The sequence below is a fragment of the Anser anser genome, assembly GCF_964211835.1.
Source record: "Anser anser genome assembly, chromosome: 8".
NCBI lineage: Eukaryota > Metazoa > Chordata > Aves > Anseriformes > Anatidae > Anser > Anser anser.
Window position 1 is genome coordinate 17,812,386 of NC_139728.1, and position 26,770 is coordinate 17,839,155.

General features: G+C 35.5%; 1 protein-coding gene across 11 annotated transcripts in view; it reads left to right on the top strand.

Annotated features, from left to right (window-relative positions):
• Positions 1 to 26,770, top strand: part of TTLL7 (tubulin tyrosine ligase like 7) — a 73,278-nt gene that overhangs the window by 30,397 nt on the left and 16,111 nt on the right. For all 11 annotated transcript variants that reach the window (XR_014587648.1, XM_083847256.1, XM_083847255.1 and 8 more), the window contains 10 exons: positions 949 to 1,113; positions 1,923 to 2,081; positions 11,483 to 11,577; positions 12,467 to 12,614; positions 12,693 to 12,766; positions 15,684 to 15,819; positions 16,624 to 16,710; positions 20,863 to 21,058; positions 22,037 to 22,305; positions 25,813 to 25,947. Coding sequence is in view for 10 of the 11 variants with exons in the window: in XM_083847256.1 (XP_083703382.1) it covers positions 949 to 1,113; positions 1,923 to 2,081; positions 11,483 to 11,577; positions 12,467 to 12,614; positions 12,693 to 12,766; positions 15,684 to 15,819; positions 16,624 to 16,710; positions 20,863 to 21,058; positions 22,037 to 22,305; positions 25,813 to 25,947 (1,464 nt within the window). In the remaining variant the exon portion in view is untranslated. The remainder of the gene's footprint in view (positions 1 to 948; positions 1,114 to 1,922; positions 2,082 to 11,482; positions 11,578 to 12,466; positions 12,615 to 12,692; positions 12,767 to 15,683; positions 15,820 to 16,623; positions 16,711 to 20,862; positions 21,059 to 22,036; positions 22,306 to 25,812; positions 25,948 to 26,770) is intronic.

The window sequence follows — 26,770 nt, forward strand, 5'->3', positions numbered from 1 at the left end:
GAAGGCTTGTGTTGTCTATTGGCTGTCTATTCAAAAACGAATTGGAACAGAAAGCCCACGGCCAGCTTAGAACATCAACTAGCATTCAAACAAGGAATGAGACATGACAAAGACCTCTCACTGTGATAAGAACTGTCATCATGGTAGTGCAGGTGAAGAGCTGAATTAATACCTGTACTGAAAGATACATACATTTATAAATCATGATTTATAAGTTAGCCTTTAAAGGCTTTTTTTTTAATGTAACTGATAACGTAAATTGTTGTTTAAATTTTCTTACCTGAAGGAATCATAGCACTCACTTGTTTATGTAATATATCTTGAAATTTACCGCCCTCTAATGTATGGCTACCAGCCATTCAAAAATGAGCAATTCTGGTAGATAGCAACAAGGCAGATGAATTTATATGTAAAAGATACTTTAAAGTATCACTATCATGGAACATTTCTCATAAATAAACTAGAGTGACAACTGAAATGTGGGATTGTCTATGAAATGGATGCCAAAGTGTTTTTTGCACTTTTAAAGTAGCACTTCGAAGTACTATCTTTATTGTTTGCTTCTTGTGAAATGTAATTGTTCTGTAAGTTATGATGATTGCTTTTCACATTTTTATGTAGTTGTTTACATATAGACCTGTAAAAACGGCAGATATATTTCCTAACGAGAAATTGATCGCAACTGGCTTAAATACAAGCCCAGATTTTGTTATAACATGGCTAGACCGTTCAGTATGTGAAAATTCCAAGAATTAGAAACATCAGAAACAACAGAACATCTGCTCACAATATATTTTCAAATATGAATTGTTTGACTATGTCATTATTGATTTAACATTTTTAAAAAATAATTTTGAACTGACTATTCCAGAACTGTATTTAAAGTGTTGTTCTTTTTTTTTTTGTTTGTTTTTGTTTATTGTGTTGATCTCTTCTCTCTCTTCTCAGAGCCAATTGTATATGCATCTGACTAACTACTCTGTGAATAAACATAATGAACATTTTGGACGGGATGAAACAGAAGACAAAGGAAGTAAACGCTCCATAAAATGGTTTACTGAGTTTCTAGAAACAAATAATCTTGATGTCTCCAAATTCTGGAATGATATTTCAGTAAGATAAAACTAATATGCTTTTCTTTATTTTGTCTATGTATATTCTTAAAAAATTAATTGCTTCTGCCATCCATTGCTTTGCTTGAATATTATTTTTGAAACTTTATTAATCCAAATTCTCAGCAATGCACACCACAAGTGACATGCTATTAATGATGATTATATTTTAAAAAGGTGATATTCAGAGTTTGATTATAAATTTAATATTAAACTTTGTCTGAGGCACAAAAGCCCTTTCAACCAGTTAGTTATTCACGTAAGTAATATCATACACAGGAACAATCCCATTTAAACTCTCAAAAACTTTTCTAGCACTTAAAGCGAATTTTATGTGAGAACATTTACAAAACTGCAGTCAGTGCTGTGTATATCAGTGGATTGGAGCCTGCACTATTAAAGTCAGTGGGTATGTTACAGGCATCTTCAGGTGAGGAATAGGACAAAGACTGACAGAGCTGAGGCATCATCTGTAATTATGATTCCTAGTATATTTATTGAAAACGATATTGTGAAGTGAAATGGGCAAAGTTTGGCTATACTATGCATTGTTCCCAGTATACCTTTAGTATTTAGGCTATCATGTATCTAAAAAAATGTATGTGCTGTGGAATGTATAATAATACAATAGCTATTAAATATCTGTAAATAGATAAGAAAAAATCTGTTACTCAGTTTGAACGTTTATTTGCTATTTTAAGTCTTTAAAAAATCATTTCACTAAAGCATCTATGAAAGTATGAAACACATTAGTTCAATATATACTGGTGTCTTCTCTGCTGATAAATTTTTCTGAAAACATCCCTACAGGAGTTAGTAGTGAAGACTCTCATAGTTGCAGAGCCACATGTTCTTCATGCTTATCGCATGTGCAGGCCAGGGCAAGCACCAGGAAGTGACAGTGTCTGCTTTGAAGTCCTGGGATTTGATATTCTGCTGGACAGAAAACTAAAACCGTGGCTCCTAGAGGTAAACCTCTTTAAACAAATGAAAACTTTTAAGAGTAAAGTTAAGCGAGCCCCAGCTGAATCCATATCTACGTAAGAAAACTTCCACAGAAAATCTGTGTGTTACAGGAGGTACTGTTATTGAGTATCTAGATGGTACCTTTTCTGCAGCAGCCATATGGAAACACTGCCTGGCAGTGATTTTGGAGACTCAGGTAAGGTAAATTGTTTTCTTGGAGGAATGTTGCATTTTAGACATTTGTGAAAGTTTTAATGAGAAATGTAATGTTAATCCCATTGTTCTGGGTACATTGTATCTGAAGGATCTTTTAATGGAAACTGGGTAAGGGGTAAGACATGGGCTTCCCTCATGAATATAGTTCAGTATATAGCTCTGGCAGCTTGAGTGAATGTGTGATCCTAATCATTTTTTTGTTTTTGTTTTTGAATATGGGTTCTTTTCTTTTCCTATGGCTTTTGAAAGCACCCACATACACAGAGAAAAATAATATAGTATATAGGTGAAGCAATTGGCATGAATGGGCTGGAAGAAATGTTTCTCCTCTGATATGTTAATAGTATAGTGAAGCTTAAGCCTGTCCACATTTTTAACCAGCAATGTTGGAGGATTGTCTACTTTGTTCTTGTAATTACTCTAGTATTAATATATATACATATGGAATTTACGTACCTTTTCCAGATTGTCTTATTTCATTATGTTAACTGGCTGGGATGCTGTACAGCTGGAGGAAAAAAGCAAACTGTATTAAAAATGTGTCTATTGACAATAAATCATGAATATGATTGGCTACTGATGAGCAAAATGTACGCAATTAACTTACTGAATTACAGCCATGTTCTCAGATCTTTAATACTGTCAACAGTTGTTTTGCTGTTCTTATTTCTCTCAGGGGTTCGGTATAATTTTAATTAGAAAAATATAAATTCCTTCACTGTCCTCCATGCTAGCTTTGATGTCCTAGCCAAAAACAATTTGTGACATGAACTTCATCTGCACTTACATCTATATCTTCTCTTTTTGTGAAGTAAACTCTATTAATCCCTTTAATTTAGCTCTACGCTTCCAGGTTATCATCCATAGGTTGTCCATAGCTTGCATATAGGTTGTTTAAATACAGACTGAAGTTTATCATTTATGATAAGGTAGTCTCAGAGGAGGGTCTCTATTTCTAGATTCCTTGTTTGTGAAGGAGGGATCTGGCAAAGTAATAAATGCTGCTTTCGTATTTGGGGTTGCTGGAGAATACTTCAGGACTTGAGGAGTTGTGTACTTGGTTATTATTTTTTAGTATAGAACTTTATTTCTTCTGCTTTTGATGATACAGGTATCCTTTAATGTATTTTGCCAGAAGTTGAGCTTAAACTAACAGAAATTTCAAACTTTAAAACTTATTAAATTGGTTTCTGCACTCATCCACAGATTTTCACTGTGCTTGTTCATGCTTTTCGCAGCCCTCTCAGTATAAACATGTAGTGTGTGTGTGTGTATAAATGTATATACCATATACAGCGTAGTATAGAACAACCTTACAGTGCATATATGTGTACTAGATATAATAATGTGCATCTAGTGTGTGTATGCACACGCTGTATATAATAATAGTATATATGCGTATATTTCTTCCTAAAACAGTTCTGGCTTCTTCTCCAGCTTTCCACTCTTATCTCTTTCCACCGTTTCCCTCTTGCCAAAACCCCCTCCAGGGAGTGAATCATTCTTTCTAACAGTGGTAACAAGTACTAATCACAAGGCCCTGAATGTTCCCAGTGTTATGGGAAAATTGCCAAAACAGGATTAGGATGGTAAATCTAGTTTCTTATTTCCATAGCTCATGTAGCTTTTCTGTTATAAAGATAGCTTAATAAACTATTATAAGAAATAAATTGTCCAACATTATAATAACTCTGCTTTCCTGAGATGACTTTTATTTATATTCCACATTATACAACGTAGCTCTCCTCCTTGATGCTACTGAACTTCCAGAACCTTCTACCGAAGTGAGAGCTGAGGGAAATGCATGATTGCCATCTTGTGGCACCAAATGTCTCTGGCAAGCATCTGTACAGTCCCAGCAGCCTCCATCTGAGGAGCACCAGCTACCTAGATCTCCCTTCTGTTCCCAGAAAATTCAATTTTACTGCTTTTGACCAAATTTTCCAAACTAGATTATTTTATGTAAATTGCAAAGTTATATAGTTGAAATCCTTGGATTTTAATAACTTATTTTCTCCCTTTTCCTAAACTAAGACCAAGCTGCCTGCTTTTTGTTTTTGCATCCATATTGCAACCAAGCCTCAAGTGCAGGGTACCAAGCTTCCCTTGTGATTTATGTGGCTGAGACAAACTTACCTTATATACAAATCCACGTTTTTTATTTACTGTAATTAAACTACTAGCAAAATATTTTCATGACTCTGTCAATCCTGTTAAAATGTCATTGGACCTATTAGGTTAAAATTTCCAATTATTGCTAATTCCTATTAATGAAGTAGTTAAAGTTCACATACGCAAGTTTTCTGGTGTCTACTCTTTTCTTTTGTGTTATGCTTACCCTGCCTGTACCCCTGGAGATCCAAAAGGCCAGCAAGAAACAAGAGAGGTCTAGTTCTACATAAAAAGGTGGGTAGGTTGTTATGGCAAGTAGTCAGTGACCTGTGTTTTTCAGCAGGAAGAATACACCGTTGATGGTGAAGGTTTCTTCTTTGCTCTTAGCTTGTCTTAGCGTTAGTTTTAATCTTTTGCTGACACTGTCTATTTACTCGCTGTTCACTCACTGGCCAGCAATTCCAAATTATCTCCAAGTTTTACTGTTACTGGTTTGTTTTACACTTTCTGGATTGTGTTCTGTATTCTATTTGTTTTCCCTAAGCCCAGTTTTATCCAGTTCACAAGGTTGCATTCCTGTAGTGAACGCTACTTGGCCACGGCAATTGGCATATATCTCAGTGTCTCTAGGTTTTCAAGGGCTTTGCTGTCATCATCTGCTTGTACTTTTGGGGCCCTGTATGCAATCCTGTTTTGTCAAGTCATCAAGATGTGGCTTCCTGATAAAACTACTAGTGTCTTTTAGCACAAGCTGGTCATTTGTACATCCTTGGTTCTCGGGTCATTGGATGCTAAATAATCATCTCTTAGAAGACATACATATACAATGCTTTGGAAGCTAGTCATTATGAATACCTATTGTGGCGGTACCACTGGTACGTTATGAAGATTACTTTAGAGCACTGATGTCTTACAGATTAGTCAGCAACCATTTTTCTTGTCTGGAAACATGGGGTAGACACATGAAAATAAGGGACAGCGTTTTCTTATTAGGAAAAAGCAATTTTCTTAACATAGCGTCTTTCCCCAAGGCTTCTTGAGACTGCTCACCAATGATCACGTGTGATAGAGCAAGACACTTTGTTCAGTATAGACAGTTTTTTTTTTTGTTCTTATTATAAAAGTTATATAAAATAACATGCAGATATCAAAAAGCTGAGTATATAGAGTAATGGTATTTGCATTGCTTGTACTGAGCCATGAGTAAAGCCATGTGGAAATACGTCTCGTTGCATTTCATTGGCACTTGAATTGTTTCTGGGCTACCATAGTTCATAAACTTCCTGCATAAATGTAATCTTTTTTTTTGAGATTAAGTTTTGCATGTCAATCAGCAACATAGTTTGTGGAAAATGACCAACTTTCAGCAAAATAAAAAACAGGTTCAGTCATACCGTATCTCTCAAAGTGTGAGTGCTATTCAGAGTTGAACGCGGGCCAGCAATGTACACTAAGTGACGTAGACTGATCCATCTGGCACCTGTTGAGGCCCCATCCGGAATGCTCTGTCCAGCTTTATGCCCCAGAGTAATGGAGAAACTGATAAACTGGAGTGAGTTCAGCAGAAAGCTGCTAAGGTGCTTAGAGGACTGGTGCACATGCCGTATGAGGAGAGGCAGGGGGAAACTGGGTTTTCGTAACCTGGAAAGGGAAGGCTTTGTGGGATCCACCTGCAGCCCTAAAATGGGCTTGAAGGAAAGACAAAGTCAAATTCTCCTCAGAGATGCCCAGTGCAATGGCTGGAGAAACTCAGGAATAGAGAACAGGGCATGATCTGGAAAGGCTGCTTGAATGAAGAAAAAGATGCAAGAGAGCGAAATAGCTGTAGACACTTTGTGCATGATCTTTTGGGATTTCTGTTACTATCTTGAAATAGGAAATACATCCCTTGTTGATGCTCTGATAAATGCATGTAGATGACTATGCAAAGTAAATGTGCTGCAGGGTACTTATGAAGGGGAAGAAGCTCAAACTTTTCTTCATACAGAGAACTTAAGATTCTCCTCTGAAAAGGCATTCTCCTCTGAACTGGCATTGCAGGCACCCAAATTTGGTATGCATCTGTGATTCCCTTGCAGGTATTTGCATGGAAAATGAACTTGAGTTTTGCTGCGAAGTTAGTCACTGTTCTTTAAGCTTGTAACATCAAGCAGAATTTTTACTTTTTTACTGTGTTCAGTGAGTCTGTTATTATCTTACCAGTTTAATACCTGATTGCCCTGAAACTAGTTCTCTGTGATACAGCTCTGCAGAACAGCCACTCAAGGGGATTCCACTTCTCTGAGTGTGCTGTGAGAGGCGCAAATGAGCACATTACAGTGATTTTGAACTGCCGTAGCAGTAAGGGCTGTTGAGGCTCTCTGACATACCCCTGCCCCTGGGGAAGCCTGGGCCGCACAGTTTGTGTCCTCTCCGTACTTGCACAGCATGAACTCTGGAGTCAGGTGATGTTCTCTCATGCATTTAGTGGGTTCAGAAAGGTACTGCTGAGCCAGAACTTGGGCAGCAGTTGTTTGGCAGGTATGGTAGAGAGAGCAGAAATAAGTTCTTTGCTATGCTGGCTTCACAGGATTGGAAAACTGCAAAAATTTTGACTAAAAGAAGGCAGCAGATTAGGAGGAACATAGGGCTGGCTCCTAGCTGACCTTGTACTCAAGTGCCTTGCTAAAATGAAGCCAGTGAGCTAATGTACTGAGAAAAAGATGCATTTTTTTTTTTCAATTTAGTCATTTTAAAGGAGAAATCTCACTTAATCTGTAAAGAAATTGACAAGTATTGTAAAAACTAAACATAGATTAAGCTGTAGCTATAAACCTTTGTTTAACTTGATTCTTCAAAGTGATGAGATATTTTCAAAATTGAAAAGAAGTGTGAATCATATGGGAAAAATAGCAACCGGAGACCCAGAGTAGAATTTTGGGAAGACGACAAGTAAAAAAATAAAACAATTTAAGAAAAATGGAAATTATTAAATTATACTTAGCTTGAAAAGCCTTATTGTATCAGCTATTGCTCATAAATATAGCTGGTAAATATTAGTTTAAGTAGAGGACACAAAGAAAGGGAAACAGCTGCACGGTCAGTGGTGGAACTTGGTGCGGAACCCAGGATTACCAAGTATGTCAAGTACATTTTCCAGTGGACAAAGTATCTGACATATTTCTAGTTATCTACTTATTTGTGTCCATAAAAATATACATAATATCGCTTCAAATTTCTTTTTGGATTTGGCTGAAAGCAATCAGACTCAGCTGTCAGAATGACTGTGCTACACTTTGCAAGTGATATACAAATGTGTGTGATTTTGCTTGTATTCTTCAGTAAAAACTGTATCTAAGCCGTATCACAAAGCACTTCCATGGCAGTCAATGAGGCTGTGTTAATAAAGCAGTGGTGTGTGGGCATTAACCATCATTTAGGTGAGCGCAGAGTGCCATTAATGCAGTCCTCCCGTGGCCTTCAGCAAGGTCAGCATTTCAATTAAGTGATGAATAAGTACATACAAAAGAAAAGTTGTAAAAGCTCAGTTGCCCGTTGGCCCAAGACCCTAGTAGTATTTAGAATCTAACTGGTTACCATTACAAAGAACAATTGGTGAGACTACTCGTCTAGCTCTTTCCTTCAATTCTTTCCTTCTTTTTAATTTTATTTATAACAAACAAAAAAAGATTGACTTTCAGTGACTCTTGCGCCAAGCAACCTCTCCCTCTGTTGCCTTGGAGAGCCAGTCTTGGGTTTCTGTCTCTTGCTGTCTGCTGGCTTTTCCTCTCTCTCACACTTGTACATGAGCTCTCTACTCTCAGGCATTGGCAGGGAATCTACTAAGTGTGCATGACTTCAGCTGGCTGAAGATTTGCCTTCAGTGATAACTTCTACTCTTTCCACCTTTCAGATGAATCAAGAATGAAAAAGATTTAACAATATGGCATTACAGTGGGCAGTTGTCCAAAGCGCTTGTCTAACAGCCTGCATCTATGTGGTAGTCATGGCTATCAGATGAACTTTTAAAGTTGTTTGGATGAAAACCTAATTCACCATCCAAAGAAACCATATTTTTACACTAAATAAGCCTGCAGAATTTCCTTACCCAGGGACTTCACAACACTTGGTTTGGTGCAAGGAATGGGGATGCAATGTGAAGGCAGGATGAAGAGGGGGTCAGCAGCAGTCCTTTGTGGCAGCCTGCAGTCACACCACGTTAGGTAAAATGTGAAACTGCACCTGTAGAAGATAGTTCTGTGGTGCTTAAACTGATGGATGTGCTAGCTGCAAGATCTCTGCCCTTCTCCTCTCCTTTGTTGAATGCATGTTCCCTGCCCCCTTCCTTGTGATGGCAGTGGTACTTATATGATTCCTTCCTGAGATGATCGAGGACCAATGAAAAATAACTTTTGGAGAGGGTAATCTACATATGGATCATTGGGATCAGCTTCCTCACTCACTGTGGACCTAGGTGCTAGTGTCAAGACAATGAAGTGGGTAGGGTAGGACAGGTTAGATTTGTATTAAACTGCCATGCAAAAACAGTCTTCTGCTTAAGCTAAGAAAAAGGTGGCTAGTACTCCCACAACTTGCGAGGTTTATAAACAAGAGATTAGAATGAACTTCACAATCATCTTTGATCAAGGATCTGCTCAATGATGGCCATTAGCAGCATTCTGTGTAATAGCAACTTTATGGCTTACAGGTTTCTTGTTTCTTTTTAAATTCTATTGTTATAGTCACTTTATTAAAGAATGAGAACCTTTCCAAAACATTCATGTCGTCTTACAGGTTGAATGAAGACTAAATCCCTGTTTGTTAAAGGATGTAGTATTTTATTCAATTGGTTTTAGGTTTATGAAGTCTTTTATGTTATGTCATGTCTTTATATTTGTATGGTCTTCTCGATAGTTGAATATTTCAACTTTATACTAATAGGCTGCAGAAGAGGGAGGTGAGAATGTGTTCTTTGACTGTTTCCATAAAGGGGTAAAATGCCAGGCTGAAATTTTTCCCACATATTGGTGAAAGAATATGGTGAAGTATTATCTTAATTATTTACAGAGTTTCAGTTTTGTAAAATCAGAATCTTTTGCAAATGTAGGTGAGGATGGGAGCCTTACATGCTTCAACTTACACTGCTTTATTTAAGTATTACAGATATGAAGTCCTTTACTGACAAGTGTGTAATTATGAAACACAGTGAGCTCTACAACTGCCATGCTCACAAGTAGTTTGATTAATTGTATGTGCTGTATTCATTGAAATTCTAATTATGAATCAAAAGTTGAAGATTTCAATTGGAGGAATTAAAACCGCGTTGATAATTTAATTCTATACCTACTGAAATAACAGCATTTCAAATGCTTTCTTACATCTTTTCTACCCCTACCTTAATTTTTTGCTTAATAAACATAGTCAGTATGGTTTTGTTTGTTCATAAGTGCCAGAAGTAGATTTTTGGCAAAATTCACCCTGTAGGAGAGAAACTGTAAATAATTTTATGCTTTTCAGAGTGCTAATTTCTACTGGTACTCACATAAGTAATATATATTTATAACATTTTTACTAATGCAGAATTTACGCCCAATATTGTACTTAAATTGTTGTCAGTCTAGGAAGTACCTAAAATAAATTTAAATACAACGGTGCATTTTTGTATGCTTCTAAATTGGAAACTTCAGGGTTGTGTAAGGATGTGAGTGTAGCTGGGAATTCTGTGCATTCAGTATTGGACTAATATAACATTTACATGTTTCAAACAAGTCCTCATATCTAACTGTATTCTCACCAGATTTAAGGATTCAGTATATTGACTCTAATAAAAGATTGGAAATTAATTCACCAAATGTTTGGAATTTTTAATAACTATGTTAAACTATATTAACTACAAATTTCTGTCTGCTCAGCTGTTTTTAATGTGTGCAAAACTAGTATTTCAAAGTACAATTTTATCATTTGCTGTATGTTACTATGGAGTCAAAAATTCGATACAGAATATCATATTGTTCAATATCTAACATTTCTCCTAAATAAGGAGCTGGGGCTTGATTTTACATCTCTGTTTTCAGTTCAGCGAGCTTTTTATGTATTCAAGTATTTGTTGGACTGAAACATAAAGCTCTACATTGGATCCCACTTTTTATTTGCATGAGGTACAAGGCATTAGTTTTCACTTCTGAAGCTCTTTAATGTCTGTCCCTTCCTAACCAGCATTGCTCATTCACAGTCAGCATGATTTCTGCCTCTTATTAGCACTCATTGCTCATGTATAAATTTTTACACAAGGCTGGAGGGCGTTCCTGGAGAAGTTGATGCATTTACTTCATCCTCTATCAAAGCTTTCCTGTAAGCTGTTTTCCTGCAGGTGCTGCAAAGCTTGGCTGTGGTTAGATGATAGTTGGTGGAGGCTGTTAAGTGTGTGATTTAGTCTCATTGATTCCCAGATTTATTTACCTTGTTTCTCTGTGTTTATAGTAACATAATCTTGTCCTATACTTAGGTTATAAGTTTTTGTTACTGATACAGTTATTTGTTTTATGTTTTCTTACTATGTACTGATTTAATAAGTTAGATCTCAAGGTTTTGCTTTAAAGCATATCAGAATAGTTATTTAAATGTACTTGAGAAAACCTTGAATTAGAACTTTCTGTTCTTACAAGCCACTTTTCAGAGAAGAACTGTATTCAAAATTGATGTCAGACTGGGAACTAAGAAAGAGTTTAACTCTTCCTGTACTGGACTCCTACAGTATGGCAAATAGATGGCTATAATGTGTTTAGCAGCATTTTCCTGGTAAATTTCTTGCCTCAGCAACCAAAAATGCATCAGGCTGAATTTACAGTGCCAGTACTTGAATCATGTTCATTGTGACTGGATAAGTTGGTGGCTGAAAGGTACATCTCCTCACTCCTTAGTATCTGTGATGTTTAATGCTCTAATTATTTAAAAAATACAAACCAAAATGAGCTTCTCAACATGTATCATCTTACTCTTTGCTATGTGTGAAGTAACCATTTGGAGAAACCATTCTAATAGATGCATGTCCATTGAAGCTGAACATTCCTGAGTATTATGCATCTCATTTTTTTCAGATTAATCGTGCTCCAAGCTTTGGAACTGATCAAAAAATAGACTATGATGTAAAAAAGGGTGTTCTTCTAAATGCATTAAAGCTCCTCAACATACGGTAAACTTGTCCTCTTTTTTTCAGTCTGGCTCTCCTTCTGGCTTTAAATGTGTTGTTTGGTTTGGTGTGTGAACTTATTTATTCTTTGCATTGGACTAGTAGAACATGAAAACATTTTATTTCCATCTTCATATTTAAAAAAAGTAAATGCTTCCATTGCTGTCAGTTTTGCTATTGAAATTAATCCAAATTTAATTTTTATTCTTGTTTGTGCTTGCCAAAAATGAAGTGATAATAGTCATTTTCATGCCTTTTAAATGGTTTCTCAAACAGGTCTCTAAGTGAGAATGTGAGTGCAGTTGTAGGAAATTTGCTCTGGCAATAGTTTAATACACAATCAAAAGCTATACTGCTCTATAAGAAAGCCTGGTAGTTGGGATATGCTGGAGAAAATCTAAACTTCAGGAAGATAGCTGCAACCATATTTGTACATTAAATTATAGTACAGAATGATTATAGTACAACTTAAGGTGTGAAGATATTGTAGCCATAAAAGTTAATACTAAAAAAAAAAAATCTTAGTGAGCATTTGACTACTAATTTGTATGTTGTAAACCACATGACTGGCTGAAGGTTACAAATGATTTACTTCAGATGAAAGTACATCTCAGTTGCATTGTGTCAGTTTAAGATGCTTAATACAGTAGATCTTGACGCACCAATTTGAGTTCTGAAAATTGATGTCTGAACTCCTCTTACTGTTATGTAGCTATCAAAACCTGCATTACGTGAGGGCCTATGGGAACGAATGTGCTAGATATATTTTGCAATATATTTCATTATAAAAGGTCTTTAACATATTCAGCAGCATAAAGAAATCTTTTCCTAATTTTTACTGAGGAATACGTCTCTTTGGATTGACATGCCTTATGATATATTTGTGTTTCAGGACAAGTGATAAAAGGAGAAACTTAGCCCAACAGAAAGCTGAAGCTCAAAAAAGACTGTATGGTCAAGGCTCAATGAAAAAACTGTTGCCAGGTTCCTCGGATTGGGAAAAGCAGCGCCACACACTGGAAAGGAGAAAAGAAGAACTGGTAGGATGAAAAAGCGCTATTTCTCGCCCATGGCTTATGCTCTCTTTGTTTTAATTGTCTTACTTTCTTGATTTGTAGAAGGAAAGACTTGCACAAGTCCGTAAACAGATTTCCAAAGAAGAGCATGAAAATAGGCACATGGGGAACTACAGGTAACTGTATTGACTGTATTGGTGGGAAGAATTCAGTGCTTTGATTAGGAATGTTGGAAACAAGTATTTGTAGTACATGATACATGTATGACAAAAATGAGTAGGCATTTATAGAAAACGTATAATGTAAACCAGGCAGTATGATTTCTTTCAGATAGCACTTTTTCTGATTCCAATTTTTTGTATGCACTTAAGAATTTAAATGGCATCAATCACTCTAGTGTTTGTGCAAGAGATTTGCTTGAAAGATGTGATTGTTCACGTTCAGTTCTATAATCACGTATGACAATTCGTTTCTCTGGGGTGGAGGACAATACTGTGGTGTTAATATTCCTGCATTATTGTACAGAGAATGAAAAATCAAATCTGAATGTTCTCTGTGATGCTTCAGAAACCTTACATTTGGTAATGGCATTTGAAATACTATATTCATATTTCTACACTTTGATTTTGGATCTCAGTAGACTTAAAATTAAATATCTTCAGTTTTTGTGGTAAAATATGTTCAAAAGGTTGTTTTAACTTGTTGGTTATAAATGGCATTGGCCAGAAAACAATATTTTTTTTGATGTTTTTACTTTATTTCTTGACATTAGCTTCAATGAGAAGTGAAAGCGAGGCCAATGGATATTTGGTGAAAGGGTGCCAGGGTACTGCTGAGAAGAGATGTTGGGAACATTGACCCAATCTTTACAACATTCATCCAGGATGTAGGAGGTCTGGGTTTCTATCTTTCATTCTGAATTAGTCAGAATGTCTTTGCTGCTGTTCTTCTTCTCTGCTTTTTGAGCAGATGTTCTATACTTCCCAGTAAACTCCTTTTTTAAACACACAGATTTGTTTTTTTTTTTTTTCCTTTTTTGATGAATTAACATTTTGCTAACAGAGACTGTTTGTTTGTAACATTCCCAGTTTTAATTACATTCTTTCTTGACATATATAGAGCTGAACTAGTATATCAAAAACAACACAATGGAGCAGTTATTTTCATATTAGTTGGACTTGAAGAAAGAGAAACATGATGCTTAAATATGTCTCGGTTTTTCTATCACTTTAAAGTCTAACTTTTTAACTGACCCTATTTCAGGTTGCTAATTCAGTTGCGGAATGAATGTGAGCCAAATGTTCTCTTTATTTAGCCTTTTGGTCGATCTAAATCAATAAAATGCAAACATGTTTATTTTTTTCTCTGTAAAAAGTGTCATTTCATGAGAAATGTGCAGATGTAAATAGGCAGAACAGCTGTGTGTTTTCTTAATACCACATGTTTGCAAAAAGGCTGAAGAATAAGCAGAGCCTGTGAAGTAAAGGAATTTTGGCTAGAGATACAGATTTCATCTAAGCATTCAGCAGTATTTTCTCCTTATGATGTCCTTCTGCAGAGCAGGACTAGGTTGTCTCAGGTACTGCCATAGAATCATGGAAATTTTGGGTCCTAGTATTGCTGTTTGGATTAGTGCTTCCTGCGAAGCACTTCCAGAGAAACCTTTATGTCTACACAGCTTTTGAATCCTAATCCTATGAACAGTTTTTTTCCATCAGCCTCAGTAGGTTTTGATGTAGGCACTATGCCTGTGGATGTCGATTCATCAAGTAGCTTAGACAAGTGTCTGTCTGCAAGTACAGCTAGTCCATTGATTTCATTAGGATCCTGTGGTGTTCAGAATAGGATGCTTTCAAATGCTTTCAAGCAGTTGTAAATTTATGAGGAACTGAAAAACGTGTATATGTCTTTGAAATAGCCTTTAGCTGTAGTCTATTTCTACATATATTTGAATATCCTTTCTTTAAAGTAATTGTTCTACAGTACTTTTTCAGCAGTAGAATCAACACCATTAAACAGTGTTGACTGCAACTAGATTAGAGTTTGTATATGTATGTGAACTGGAACCACCTTCAGGTTGTTGCAGAACTGCTATGAGTTGAATAGGATCATGTTCAACCTTCTTCTATTGCGACAAAATCATAATGAAAGATACCTTTTCAAGAAAGAAAAGACTGAAAAGGAAAAGGAGAGAGAGCCTTGTAAAAAGTTCACAAAAAACCACAAAAACAAACAACAAACCAAACGTACAAGTCACAATGTCAATTAATATATAAATGGTACCTATGTTTTACACAGTGCAGGCAGAATTAACTTATTACAATAAGTTAGAAATTAGTCTCCCATCTCCACCATTTCTGACTGTTTCAGGCATTCATCGCATAGATTGGAGCGGTTTTCTTCAAAGCCCATTGTTACTTGATGAGCATGAATAAATCACTGAGTCCTGTTTCTTAGATGGTCATAATCTTCTTCCCTGTGATTCTGGAGAATAATAGCATAGCTGCTGTAATGGAAAATCAGAGTCACCCTGTATGTGCACGTACCAGGAAAAAATAAATAAATTCTTACAACATGTATTTCCTCCTTTTTTGTTGCTGAAGATTTAACATTCAAGTGCAGTACATATTCAAACTTTAATGTATGTCATGTCCATTTACTCAAAGCAATTTTTCAGATTTTCACTGTTTTGTGTCCTTTCACTGCTAATAAAAATTATTCTGTGGCACTGAATTTTACAAGCAATATTTTGTTAATAGTTCGTGAATCTTTTACACCTGGATGTACTGTTCAGACTCCCCTGAAATTTCAGAGTATTGCAAAGCCATGTTTGCGTACATCTCAGGAATGACCTAATTGCATTTCTTTTTGGCTAATTGTTCGTTTAAACCACGTATGTGTTCACTGAGTTAAGTCTAGGTTTAGAGAGCATTGTTCAGAGTGAATGTTTCATGATATGATATGTATTCAATCTATAATTATTATGTAATATGCATTACAGAAGGCTCTGAATTAGCTGCATTACTTTTGTTCCTATTTGATAAGGAACTCAGCTTCTATCTTCCACTTAATTTCATTTTTTTTCCCCAACAGGCGAATTTACCCTCCTGATGATAAAACATTACTTGAAAAGTATGAGAGCTTGTTAGCCACTGCTTTCCAGACATTTCTTGCTGGGAGAGCAGCTTCACTTCAGCGGGAAATGAATAACCCTTTAACAAGAATGAAGGTACTGAAGCACAGAAATTGGCTTAAAGTTATTTATCTTGGAATTTATGACCTTGCATATTAGTTTCACGATAATCATGTGTGATGGCTAATAAATAGCATTTGATAATGTTTCCATCATTTTATTATTATTCTTTGTGCAGCTTGTGGGCCAGATCCTTGAATCTGGATGAACTGCAGTGGACCCAGGGTGGAGACAGGCTAGCTGGCTTTAAGCTGCTTTTCAATTTCCCTGATCCTCAGCCTTACCCCTGGCCAAACCAGAGGTTGGCAGAAACTGCTTATGAGCTGGTAATTGCCTCCTTCTTCCTCCAGTAATGTCCCCAGCCTATTCATCCACTTGTACAGATTGGAATGAGCGATATCTTAAAACCAGCTCCGCTAGTTTAAGGAATCCAAAAATTCTGCCTGATTGCGTATTTACGCAGTCAGAGATAGAAAGCAGGAGAACTGCTATATTTAAAATAACCCAATAACGTGATTTAATTTGAAATCTAAGAAATAATTTCCCATCTTTGTAATTGGCATCATTCGGCAGTTTTGCAGGAATCTTTTGTTCAGCCCTTTCTTCAGACTTTAATAAATGTTAGGACTTGATTTTACCTTTTGATTTTGTGATGATTGCAAAGAGAGATGCATGCATCAGAAGAAATACTGTTATATCCTCCTTTGGAGGCATTCATAGGCTTATTTTAGGAATTAATAATAAAAGTAATTTCAAATTCCTACCAGTTGGCTCTTGAACTTCGGACGAATAGGATAATGCCTTGCTTTGAATTAATCATACTGAAATTCCTGTTGCTAGGAGGAGGACATCCTGGATCTTCTGGAGCAATGTGAAATAGATGATGAAAAACTAATGGGAAAATGTACCAGGCAGCGAGGACCTAAGGTATTTTACTTTCAGACACCATATTTTTTAAATTCTACTCCAAAAAGAGGTAGTCTGAGAATTTTAAATGAGCAGTTTAGTTAGCTGATTCTGGTGGAAGTTTTGTTTCTCATATTGCTATTAGCTTGTTTTTTGTTTTTTAAGTATGAAGAGAAGCATAATTACCTTTTGTCCAGCTAAATCCCATTAAAATTTTAACTGGATATGGGATTCTTTTCCTCTCTAAGCTGTTCTGAGGAATTGGTCTGCATGGCAACAGCTGTTCTACAAGAGACTGCTTCATTTCAGTGTGTGAAATGATCTTTTATATCCATAGATTATCTCAGAAGAATGCTTTGATCTTTAATCGATTAGTGCTACTAAGGAATTTTGAGATCATGGGATAAAAGGCACTTTGGAAGCTCAAAGGATTAATTATGATTATGATGTATCTGCAGCTTGCTTACTAGCTAAAAAGGTCATACGATATATCTTGGAGCCTGTTTCATATCCAAAATTTGATTTTAAAGTGAATGTACATTATTTTTAGCCTAATACTTTCTGCTTGTGCACATTGTTCATGCGAGTCTTTGCCTTAAATACACTGTGTCTCTCTGCAAGACGGTAAAGATGAATAGTTTGGGCTTGGCTAAAAGAGGTATGTTTACTATATCCTGCAAACATTTTAGGTCAAGTCTGCTTAGAGGAGCCTGCTTTTAAGTTCCTGACCTCTGATAGATTTGTTTAAGTATGCACGTACATTTTTTTTACAGCATTTTTCGTTTCTGAGAACATGGTATACAAATCTTGGAACAGGTGAATTTCCTTACAAAATGAATGCTGACAATTGTCCCAGGCTTGCAGGGCTACTAAATATGTGTGCAAGAATCCGTGGAGCTACATCTTTATACAGGTGTGCATACTGGAAAGATAATTGGTATATCCATTCTTGAGTTTTGTGAGCCAGTGCTTTAACAGTTGTGGACTCATTTAAATATGACAAAACAAAACAAACAAACAAAAAACACAAAAAAATGGAAAAAACAAAACCCCATCCGGTCCACCCTGGCAACACACTCAACCCACATTCTTCAGGGATTGTTTTCCTTGAGGCTTGGTTTTCAGTTCTTTAAAATGGGGTCACTTAATTCAAGTTTAACATCCCAGTCACATTTTTCCTTTTTCCAGAAGTCTGTCTTTTCCCAACAGCCCTCAAAGAGCATCTATCTGGTTGACTGTATGCACACATAGATGATCTATAATAAGCTCTACACTGGTTGCACAGAAGCCATTTTCAAGCTGGAGGCCATAAACATTTAATAGAGTACTGAACTCAAACTGAAAAACTTCTTTTAATTAGTTTTAAGTTGAAGTCTCAATTTCTGGCAGAGATCATATGATGTGGTCTTCTTTTATAGTAGACAAATAGATTCTGTAGCTTAGAAGCTGTTCCATCAGATCAACATTGTTTGCATTAATGGGAGAGAGAAAAAATTCTGCATATTGCAGAATTCCCACTTTTTGCCTTAAAAATTTATGAGATCAAATGAGAGGGAAATGAAACTAGCTTATTGAAGGAGGTTATTTCTTTTCTTTGCAGTGTGCAGACTCCATGCTGTACAGGATATGCATTCCTGCATCTTTTTTTTAGGGTCCTGGTATACTTCTCAATCCTTTAAGCCATACACACAGTGAAGGCATGTGACTGGGGACTTCCCTAGTTGCACTCCCTTCGAAATACGGATGTCTGTTTCGGATGGTCCTTGTATCTTGCACCAAAAGAGTATCACCTCTTTCCTGTAAGGAGTAAGGTGAATATAGGTAATAATATGCATTTGATTGGCTACCTCTTTGTAAAGGCCTACTATGATATACATGGTGTCTAGTATCTGTCTCTATATAAATCTGGTGAGGTAGGCAGTAGAATTTACTATTGCCTGTCAATCTATCAGGTAAAAGAGTAATCTAGAAGTAAAACTAATCTTTTGTAAGCATGAAATACTACAAATAAAGATCCATTAGGGTATCCAAAAAGTAACACATGCAAGATCTGGTAGACAAAACAAACCAGTATATTTCACCTCAAGTCCTGTTAAATGAAAGGTTGTTTGGGAAGGTCATAACATGCTGGCCCACTGACAGAGGCTACTGTTTAGGAAGTCAGATGCTTTGCCGTGGCACACTCTCTTCCTTGGAAGAATTAACACTTAGGACTCTGTGCAGAGTAGCTGGAAAAATAGGAAGAGAGAAAAGCGTTTTCCTCTTGATCCTCGTCCATACACCTACATATATTTGAGGGGTAGAGGGCGTGTGTTTGTGTAAATAAATTTTGCACGTAAAAACAATTCCATATTTGCTTGGAGGCAATTTTTGTCTGCAAGTAAAATATTACTGAATTCTACTTAAACAGAAATTATTTCTGGAAATGTCTGGTTTATTTGTAGCCTCTAGAGGGCACCTTATACTTGCACACTGTAAGGTTTACTCTCCCACGTTTATTACATTGCACTGGTTCTTTGTGTAGGAAAAAGAAGTAAGGAAATAAAATAACATAGGTATTTTAGAGGAAATGAGTAATTACTTTTATTTTATTCTTCTTATATAAAATCAGATGAGTCTAATCAAACAAAAACGAGGTTAGCATAAGGGGAAAATCAAGGTGATTAGAATTGCTAAGCAATTTAATATTAAACTTTTAAGCGGTCAGTTTAAACCCAGATCTGGCTATTATTTGTCATCATTGCTTTCTGTAATTTCTTTGACTTTTCTTTTTATTCTTCTTGGTTAATTGATGCAAAGTCTTAGTCAGTCTGTTCTTATTTTTTATTGTAAAAAGTGTTAGAAACATGCATATGATAAGAGGAAATAATATCTACTTTAAAACCCCTGTGATTTTTAATTGAAAATATTCATTATTTCATGTATAACTCATCCAGAATGTCTAATCAATATATTATTTCTCCATGATATATACCATTTCAGGATTGGGATACCTAGTTTTGAGAAAGCAGTAAGTGTTGAGGCACCTTAATTTGTCCTTTTGGCAGGTAGATAGACATCAAAATACTATTTTTGTAATTTGAACAATTGCCAGGGCTCTCCACAGTGGAATATACTTCTTTAACTCATCCTTATCCAGTTTGACATCTTGTGCTTGCATAACCATACTATCACTGTTAAGTTAGTGGGAGAAATCTCTTTCCTTCTTTGCCTGGAGTAGAAGTTTAGGTAGCATATGTTTATTTGTAAAATATCGCCCTTCACAGTAAATCTTTGTGCATTATATTATATTAAAATAATGAGGCAATTTAAATTCATCTTCAGAGTTTCTTCTATTTCATACTGATCCAAAATATGTTCAGAAATTACAGTATTTTTTTTAATGGGAGATTTAATTGCTTTTCATTAGACAACTAGGAAGATGAAGCCATTACCGTAGCTTCTTACAGCTGACAATTACTGGAATGAAAACTTAGGAAAAAAAAGTTACCATATGAGACCTCTTAGGTTGATAGATATAACGGTGGACACTGTATTTTACTTGTCTGTCTCATTGCTGATGTAAGAAAAAAAAAACGTCATTTCTGTTCTTGCATCAGTTTCTCTGTCTCCTACTTTTTGCTTTTTATCTTACATTACTCTCGGTAATAGCATGAGATTAATTACCTAATGAGACTGAATCCCATGTACATATGGGGTATCAAAGACGCCTGTCATCGCTTGCTATATCCCTCCAGATTCTGCCTTCTACAGGATGTGGATTAATCACTTTCTCTTTCAGAAGTGTACCAGACGAAGTTCCCTGATGACTACTTCACAGTGATCACTGGTACAGCACAGCTTCAGTTATTGCGAATATCAGTTAGGGATTGCAACTGATTGCAAATAGTGTTCTGTAAAATTTGATTCACTGTTTTAAACTATAATATATATCAGGTAGTGTAAATCCTACTTGAAATAAACTAACATTTTCACCTTACTATATTATGCTGATACTTGTATGAGAAAGTTTGGAATTATTGTGTCATTAGTTTAATAAGGTGCTTAAAAATTTGGGACAGTCTAAATATTTACAAATGAACCTCCCTGAATCAGAGACATAGTGTGATAGTAAAGTGTTCTTTTGGTATTATAAAGGAATTTAATTTTTTGCATTTATTTATTTTGCTTTAGCCCTTGTATTCTATGCCAGAAAGTGCACAGCCCTTAAGAAAACTTAAGAACTACAATAGTGATAGCAGCTGTGATAGTGGTAGCAGTACGTCAGAGTCTGGAGAAGAAACTGAAAAGGAAGATCATAATGAAAAAAAAGAGAAAAAAGTATCATATGATCTTGAAGAAAATAAATATAAATCCTTGGAACGATCAGGTAAGTGAAGTTACCCCATTTCTAAGTCAGGTCTTACATGGTGAGTTATATAGAATGCTTGAGTATTTCAGAATATATCAACAGTCATAACTCAGAGTTAAACAGTGGTTTGTTCATTTAATCTTCGTTAAAATCTTTTCTAAAATAATTAAAAAAACAAAAAAGGAAAAAAAATGAATATTTTTGACAAGAATGTCAATGGGAAAAAATACATCTGGATTACAGTTGAAAATGTTGTGAATTTACTCTTAGATTTTTTTTTTATAAGATTGTTATTTTTTCCTTGTCAAATAAAGTTTCATTAAGCTTGAATTTGCTGGAATATAGAAGGGATACAGAAATATATCTGTATATATATGTTTCTGATGAGATGTTTTCTTGCTTACTGCAGAGTGTTAGTGTGACTGTGTTCTGTTGAACATGGTAGATATAATATGCTCTTTTTTTTTTTTAGAGGTGTATCGTCTCATAGAATTTCATCATTTAATTACACAAATACTTCTAAAGTTTTATTTTTCATAGGAGCGTCCTTTATTTAGTAGGAGGCTGAATTAAAAAAAAAAAACCTTACAGCTGTGCAGGAGCAGATGAGTTAGACCAGGTCTACAAATATGTGTTCCTTCAACTACATTTTCTCTTTCTTCCATATTCTTCTAGTCAAGAAGACTAATATAGTAGCCACATGCTTTTTGACCCATAGGGAATATGTACTTTGTCTCAAATCTGGTGCGTGGATTGGAGTCTACCTGATTAAAGCTGACTATGAGGGAGAAATAAATGTTCTTACAGAGTATATAACATATGTGTTATTACAGGATCTGACATGAATGACTACTGCATATAAAATTGTTAGTCAATGTAAGTTATTGTACAACGGATGTAAATGTGATAGTCATATGTGTTGTTAGTTACACAGACTGAAAAATGGGTGTAAAAAGACTAATAAGTAATTACATCATTCCTTTAATTTGTCTGCAGGTAGAATGAACTGGAAACCTTCAATTAAAAATATAAGATCTCCATCATATTCACCCTCCACATCATCTGCAGGTCCAATAAGGCGTTCTGTAAGCTGCCCTCGTTCAATATCGAATATGCAGTCACATGAGCAACGTCCCTTCTCGGCCAAAGCATCTCTGCAAATCCAGCGTGCATCCTCAGTGAATAGGTCTCGTTCTTTAAATTGCAGCCCATCTTCATCCAGAGTCTCTCAGACATCCAGCCTGGGAACTATGAATTCTTCGGGGGTGAGTTAGCAAAGCAGTTACATTCAAAAAGTGTTCTATTTCTCTAAAGCTTTATAAATGCATTAATAATTTTTACAATGTCAAAAATCCTGATGTACTGTACACAGTTGATTCTATTTTAACAGAAACTCAGGAATGTAAGATCTCTACATGTCTTACAGTGAGTGCTAGCTGTGATCTTCCAGAGTTTCTGGTGCAGCTATACAGATAGTACGTTTATGAAAATGGAATCTTAGGTAGAGCTTTTGTGGCTTAGAAACCCTCTCTCCTAGACAGTTTTTTTGTTTGTTTCTGTTTTAAAGGTAGAAAGTTATTACTTTAGCATGAACCACTTAAAAAGTTTCTGTGGTTTGTTTGGGGACTGCTGGTTCTGGAATAATGATCTGCCTACCTTCAAAATTTTTAGTGACAAAAACACATCAGTACTTGAAAAACAGTGTATACTCCTAGGATAAATGCATTGTATCAGATTAAAACATTAATAAGATTTTGTATGGCTCTTCATTGAAGACGTAATTACTTTGCAGCCTATTGTACCTGATTCAAATAAACCGTACCACTGCTGCAGAGCTCTACTTCCAGAGTTAACAATTTAAAATCTATAGGCAGTTCCTTGTCTTCCTAAAGATTTACTGACTTGCTCTTGCAATAACAGTGTCAGAAGCCTTTTTTTATTTTTTTAAGTGAAGGTAAACCTACTTTCATTTTGAAGCCTGTCCCTGAGGCAGGCAAACATTTAGATTTATGTGGTCCAACTAAGTAATTAATAGAAAAAAAATCATAGCAAATAAAGATTTTTAACTGTTTAGAATCTGTGTGCTTTAACAGTGTTTTGTGTGCTTTAACACTTTACCGGTATATTTCTGGAATATACCTTTTATATTTTTTTCTTGTTGTGACCAGACTGTCATATTCTTTGATATCTCCTTCATAACCCAGACATTGCTTCTGTCATTCCATGGTGGACCACACATCCAGTTACCCCCAGGCGGTGTTTGCTGGATCTATATCCAGCCTAATTCAGTATTGTATTGAGTGTTCATGCCAGTGTGTTTCAATTCGTCCTTTGGTGGCTGACCCATATATTTCATCACCCAAATAATTCATCTGGAGAGAGGGCAAAACAAATTGGCACTTCTAACCCACATTTGCAGCCTTTCTCCACTGTGTTGAGTTTTGACTGTGAGAAATCCTTTTGTAATGCTAATTAATGTGCTTCATAGTATTTACGATCTCTAATCATCATTTTTAGCCGGTAGAACACACATTGTCTGTTTTGCCTGTGAGGCTTTGTCTAAATGATGAAAAAGAACCCTTTTAAAATTGTGTGCTGACATCTTGCAAAATACTCCTTAACATGGTTTTCCATCTTTAAAGTCAGCTAATAGAATTGGGAAGACATTAAGATTGTGTCTTCACCACAACATGTTAAAGGTATTTTTTATCACATTAGCTTTCTCAAGTTCAAAAAGTACCCTTTCATCATCAAGATGTATTCCGAGAGTTTAATGAGACAGACTTAATATAGATTTTTCTACTCACATTAACTCTATATCAAATACAAATTACTGAAAGATTAAAACCAGTCTCTTACCGTATGACATTAAAAATGGGCTGCTCACTTAAATTAACATTAGTAAGAAACCATACTTACTTTTTCATTGAGAAAGCTGTACTACAGAAGTGATCTTGATATGCAGATCAATTATGTTGGGTGATAGAGCTTGGGTCATGTTTCTTAAAATAATGTGAATAAAATTACTTACAAAATTGATAAGAACTACTCATAATTTAGCACTGTATTGTGAATGGAACTCTGTTCATAATTATTTTTGCAACTAAGAATAATATACTATATATTACTGCTAGAATAAAATTGAAATTGATAAACTATAACTTACTAAGAAGAAATAATTTGTGCATGCTAAAGTATTAGTTTTTCAATCCTTTGGGCAAGCAAAAAAGGCATGTATTGCCATTTTTGGAGGCTGGTAAGATCCAAATATACTAAAGACATGGAAACTAAGTTTAGAATGAGCCATCTGATGAGACCCAACCTGGAGTAACGCATTGGGCTCTGGGGTCCCTAGCAAGGACATAGACGTATTGGAGGATGTCCAGAGGTGGGACACAGAGATTATCAGAGGCTGGAGCACCTCTCCTATGAAGGCAGGCTGAGGGAGTTGGGGTTGTTCATCCTGGAGAAGAGAAGGCTCTGGGGAGACCTTGTAGCAGCCTGGCAGTACCTAAAGGGGGCCTACAAGAAAGCTGGGGAGGGACTCTTATCTGGGAGTGTAGTGATAGGACAAGGGGTAATAATTTTTAACTGAAAAGAGGGTAGATTTAGATTAGACATTTGAAAGAAATTATTTCCTGTGAGGGTGGAGAGGGACTGGAACAGGTTGCCCAGAGAAGCAGTGAATGCCACATCTCTGGAAATGTTCAAGGCCAGGCTGGATGAGGCTTTGGGCAACCTGGTCTGGTGTGAGGTGTCCCTGTCCAGGGCAGGGGATTGGAACCAGATGATCTTTAAGGTCCCTTCCAACCCCTGTGATTCTATGATTTACATTTGGGAATTACAGACTTATTTTATAGCAGTTATAATCAAAAGTGGATTTGTAAATATTTGCTACCTTATCATTTCAGCTATATTATTCTATCAAAATATTTTGTTATGTTTGAAAATATTCTTCATCTACTTAAGCAAAAGTATCCTTAAGTAATGTCATTCTTACAAGGTACAAAGATTTAGAAATGCCTAAAAATTTTGAATTTCATTCTTGGAAAAAAAACCACTTAAAATTAAGCCCACTTAATTTTGCATGGACAAAAATATGCAAAAGTAAAGAAAAAGGATCAGAAATACTTCTAACTACATTCTAGATTTTAAAAAGCAAACCCCAAATCCTCCAGAGATGGTCTTATCTAGGTACTCTATGGGTTCAAGTTGCTGTTGGCACGAAAAACACTGATATTTTAAACAGTACCCTGAAATATTGAAAGCAATGTGTGAACTCCACTCACCAGAATTGGAGCAAAATGTCCTTACTTCTCATGTAATTGGCATTTTCTGTTAAAACTGTAAATCAAATTTGTCACAGTGCAGAACTGAAATGAAGTTTATTATTATTAATAATTTCTGTTCATTATATTGAATTTAATTTCCAAATTTGTTGTCTGCATTTCAAGTTTATATTTTAAATGGTGGGCATCATGAATATCTAATATATATTAGCGTATCTTTTTCAAACAAACATGCATTCAAACTCTGATTTTCTTGCATTTCTTGACAACTTAAAGTAACCCTGATGGATTAATGTGAAAAGCATACTTGTGTATATTAGGTATGTATTAGATATTACATTTCTACACTTCATAAATGCATTTTATAACACCCTGTTTAGAGGTTTTATTTATTTATATATTTATTTATCAAGGAAACATCTTTGTTCCCAATATGTGATCTAATAGCACACCTGGATTTTTTCCTCTATTTCATATTTTTAGAATGAGTCTTTGCTGCAACAGAAAACGAAAGAGCAAGAAGTTGCTCTGACAAAAGAGACTCTGCTCATTTTCAATGACATGAGAATGAAGTTCCCAGGCAAAACAGATGAAGAATCAGAATTAATTATAGAAGATGTAAGTATCTATAAATAAGAAAGAAGAATTACAAGCTAGGTAGTGTTTAAGCCACTAAAATGAAGGAAAGTAGAAAGTTCAATTTATGATTCATGAGCTCCTGTGGCCTTAAAACTTCCATAACTCAGGATAATTGAAAAGATTTCAAAAGCTTGGAGCTTTGCATGCTTTCTGAGCTTAAAAGAGCAGCACTGAAAACATTCTTATGTCTCTATAAAATATATGAGAAACAATCAGAAAGGTTAGGAAAATACAGTTTTTCATTGTGTAGAAAGTTAAAACTTTTAAGTAAGCTAAGAATAATGTTACAATTCATTAACAGTTTATATTTCATCTGATACTGTTAGTACAGATCCTGATGTGTTTAATTTGCTCTTGAATAGGCATACTGGAGAACTCAAAACAGTATGCTGGAAGCTTGCTGGTCATAAGGAACACTATTCATACTTTTTGGCTCTTCTAGTCTGCCAGCTTGTGTTTTCTCATATCCAACGTGGCTCTGAGCCTCATCACCTCAAAGAAATGTGAAACAATCCCTGATCTAAAGTGGAATTAATAAGCAATGCCTAATATACAGATATATAAGAAAAAATATATGGTATTTAAATACCTTGTAAATATCTAGTGCAAAGAAACTAACATCAGCTTGTGAAAGAAGAAAACAGAGAAGTTCTTTTCTCAATCTAGTGGAAATATAGAGGGATCTGGTCATTTAACATCTGTATTCTGATGTAGTAAGCACAGTCCATGGTGTGTTAGAATTCATCAAACTAATTCATTATCCAGTTGGAAATGCCCTTTGTTCTGCAAACTTTCAAAATCT